The sequence below is a fragment of the Aplysia californica genome, unplaced genomic scaffold (assembly GCF_000002075.1).
Source record: "Aplysia californica isolate F4 #8 unplaced genomic scaffold, AplCal3.0 scaffold00316, whole genome shotgun sequence".
Lineage (NCBI taxonomy): Eukaryota > Metazoa > Mollusca > Gastropoda > Aplysiida > Aplysiidae > Aplysia > Aplysia californica.
In genome coordinates this window covers 241,336-244,681 of record NW_004797586.1, presented here as the reverse complement: position 1 = coordinate 244,681, position 3,346 = coordinate 241,336, and the positions used below count along the sequence as shown (strand labels likewise).

Below are 3,346 nucleotides of genomic sequence, written 5' to 3'. Positions count from 1 at the left end.
CACACACACACACACACACACATACCTACACACACACATACCTACACACACAAGTTCCAAGTGCAAGAAACATCAACGGCAGACACATAAAAAAGAGGAAAGGCAGGTTCAACAAACTGACAGGGTATAAGAGCCTGAGGTTTAAACAATTCAGTTGGTGTCAGTAAGAGCGTTACAAGACTCTAGAATCTACCTAGCACTGATAAACCATGAATAGAAAAAAGATACACGAACAGATTGTGTTTTAAGAGCCCCTCTAAATCAAACAAAACAAAGAAAGAAACAGACAAAAACGCGCCTAAGAAAATAAAAAAAAACCCATTAAACAAAAACAAAAACAAAAACAAAAACAAAAAAACGTTAAGCAAAAACAGAATGCCACTTTCGTTAAGTCACCACCACCCTCTTCATTGAATTTAATCCAACCAAAGCAATTCCTAAAGTCGCATACGTTGTGGTCTATCAGTGTTCTACATCAGTGCTTCTTGACCCAGTGTCTGGTACCCCTACAGCTCAAAAGCCAAGATAAGAAACGATATTAACTAAAGGGCAAACTTGCTACAAACGAATGTAAAACAACGTTAATGAAACATAGGGTAAGGTAAAAGGGGTGGCAAATTTCGTGTGAAAGACTCATGGACATGTGGCACTACAGAGGGTTAAGAAGCACCGTTCAAGTGAATACATGTAGGGACTAAGCATTACTTACAGGGGCAGGTGCGCGCGCGCGCGCGGTGCGTGTGGTTTAGTGCGTGAGGCTGCTGGGTTCCACGGCGGACCGCATGTTTTGGGACATGATCGGGTATGAGACGAGCGAGGTGGAGGGCGCGCCCAGGTTTTGTGTGAGCGAGTGCGCCACCTGGAGCTGTGCCGCGTTCATGGGCGCCATGGAGACCGCCAGGTTGGACTGCGTCAGTCCCAGCGCGCCGGCCGCCGCCACGTTCTGCGTGATGGTCACTGTGGGGGTCAAGGCCGCTGGGGCAGGGGGCGGGGCCAGGCGCTGCTGCTGTGCTGCCGTCTGCAGGGCGTGCTGCGTGGCTAGGTCACTGTTGAGCGCCACCTGCTGTGTTAGGCTAGGGCTGACCACCGCCATAGTGGCCTGACCTCCGGCCGCGTGTGCTGGGGAAACCGCCGCCGCCCCACCCACCCCCATGGCCATGGCGGAAAGCGAGTGCTGGGTGCCGGGAACATGCATTGCCGTCGCTGCTTTGCTCACGCGGTAGCGCGCGTTCTGCTCCAGCAGCACCTCGTTGATGGCCGTCAGGTCCGACACTTGCTTCTTCAGCTCGTCTAGCTTGCGTCTGAGCATGAGGTTCTCTTCTTCCAGCAGCGAGTAGCTCAGACCCCCGCCGCGCGTGTGGCTGCTACAGTTGTCATAATCGTCATCCGCCCGCCTGCGTTTCGCCTCGGGCCCGTGGTCGTAGGAGCGGTCGTGGTGACGTCTGTCCCCACCATCCCCGGAGCTCTTCTCGGAAGCCTCGTACTCCCCGTTCACGTGACGGTACTTGCACTTTGACCCGCGCTTACACTCGCCGTTGAGAAAGTCTCTGCATACAGGCACGTCCGCCTTCTGTACATTGCTGGGCGGTAGGGTCTTGGCGTAGTTGAGCCGCGAGGGCAGGAGCCCGGTGCGGTGAAAGTACTCCTCTTCATCCCGCGAGCAGTGGAGGAACTTGCACGAGGGCCTGGTACAGCCGTTGTTCTGGTAGTCGTGGCAGAAGGTGAGATCCCGCCTCGGGGGCGGCTCGGGGCGGTCCTCCACCACGGGGTGCCGGTACTTGCAGCGCTTGCCGCGCGTGCACACGTTCCTCATGTAGTCCCGGCACACGTCGTCCTCGTACTGCTCCAGCCCGCCGCCGTTGACGCTCTTCCCGCCCGAAGACAGACCGCCATTCGACATGCTCGCATCCTCGCTGCCGGAATCACTTTTAGAGGACATTTCGGAAGGAGAAAGAGCACAGAATTAATGGGCGCCTTAGTCGGTGTTGTAAAGAGACAAGAGAACAAGAGTAGAGGTATTGATAAATTAAAAAAGGCAAAGAGTAAAACGGGAGCGCTTTCAAGTAAAACTGTTGGTGGTAGTGGTCGAAGTTCTTGAGAAACCTTAACACACGCTGAGGGAAGATATGGAGGTGAGTATGAGGGCAGTCAAGGGTTCAATGTTTGGTCAATGAAAAGTCAGACACGTAGGATGAACACAGAGAATGCGCACGCAGGATTGACATAGAACAAGACAAAAGCGCTGTCTGTGTCTCTAGCTGACAGAGCCTGCGCGATCATGCACAACGCAAGCCACAGTTTGCCGCCTGGAGCTGCTGACGCTGCAGCTGCAATGCTGCTGAAAGGCGATCGCTTGGCTGGGCTGGCCGCAACAAGCGAGTCGCTGGGGATTGGCTAGCCGCTGTATGCAGGGCGTGCGGAGCTGAGGTCGCTATAAGCAGGGTGTTAGGCTGGCTGCTGCTCACAAAACGCCGCAAAACGCTCACAACAGCAGGGAAGCTTTCGGTTGACTTCACTTCAAATTCTGAAATAAAGAAAACAGCGCACATGTAAGTAATGAGACGAGCAGGGGCTCTCTGCTCTCCAAGGCGATAAGATGCCTTACAATAAAATGATAGCATAGCCTGTTGTCAATGTGGAAAGCTATACAAGGAAAGAACGTAAAATGGGCTGTCTACACAAAGTTGCCAAGATCAGCCAGAGGATAAGGCCGAAAAGCAAGAATTAAATCACAGAGAGAAATTAGATAACAGGGAAAGAGTACAGTCGTTTTTGATGATCGTGTGTACATGAATTTACAAGCCCCAGGCACTGCTAAGGCAAAGCAGAACTTCACACACGCACACACACACACAACACAACACACACGTACAATCACACACAAACACACACACACACACACGCACAACACATCACACACGTACAAACACACACAAACACACACACACATACACACTTACACATCACGAGCACTCTGGCACACATGCTTACACAAAAAGTAAACAAAAATTAAAACCCTTCTTCGATTCACACCACAAGTCCCCATTAATGCCTGCCCTTGAAATACTCCATGGCATTAGAATTCCATTAAAAATAACCCAACCCCATTATTAAAAAAACATCAACAACCCTGTCCCAGAAACACCACAGCAGCACGTGAACAGATTGTCGTATTGCTATTGACATATGATATACCAGTCCACATTGAACACCTACACAACTGGTTGTGCATAAAAGACCAAGGAAAATTCCACAGCGATCTCGACCGAACAACGTTGAGAGAATGTGAGGCAAGGTGAAAATGGAGCAGAGGTGTATATATATATATATGTTATAGGCCACACAC

At 51.2% G+C, this 3,346-nt stretch overlaps 1 protein-coding gene across 2 annotated transcripts in view; it reads right to left on the bottom strand.

Moving 5' to 3' along the window:
• LOC101860422 (zinc finger CCCH domain-containing protein 10) overlaps positions 1-3,346 on the bottom strand; it is a 61,485-nt gene that overhangs the window by 21,399 nt on the left and 36,740 nt on the right. Inside the window, exon 2 of one of the 2 annotated variants that reach the window (XM_005102185.3) lies at positions 710-1,925. In XM_005102185.3, coding sequence (XP_005102242.1) covers positions 746-1,925 — 1,180 coding nt within the window. In that variant the 3' untranslated portion in view covers positions 710-745. Of the gene's footprint in view, positions 1-709; positions 2,525-3,346 lie in introns of both variants that reach the window. The other variant, XM_035970749.1, reaches the window with a different exon arrangement.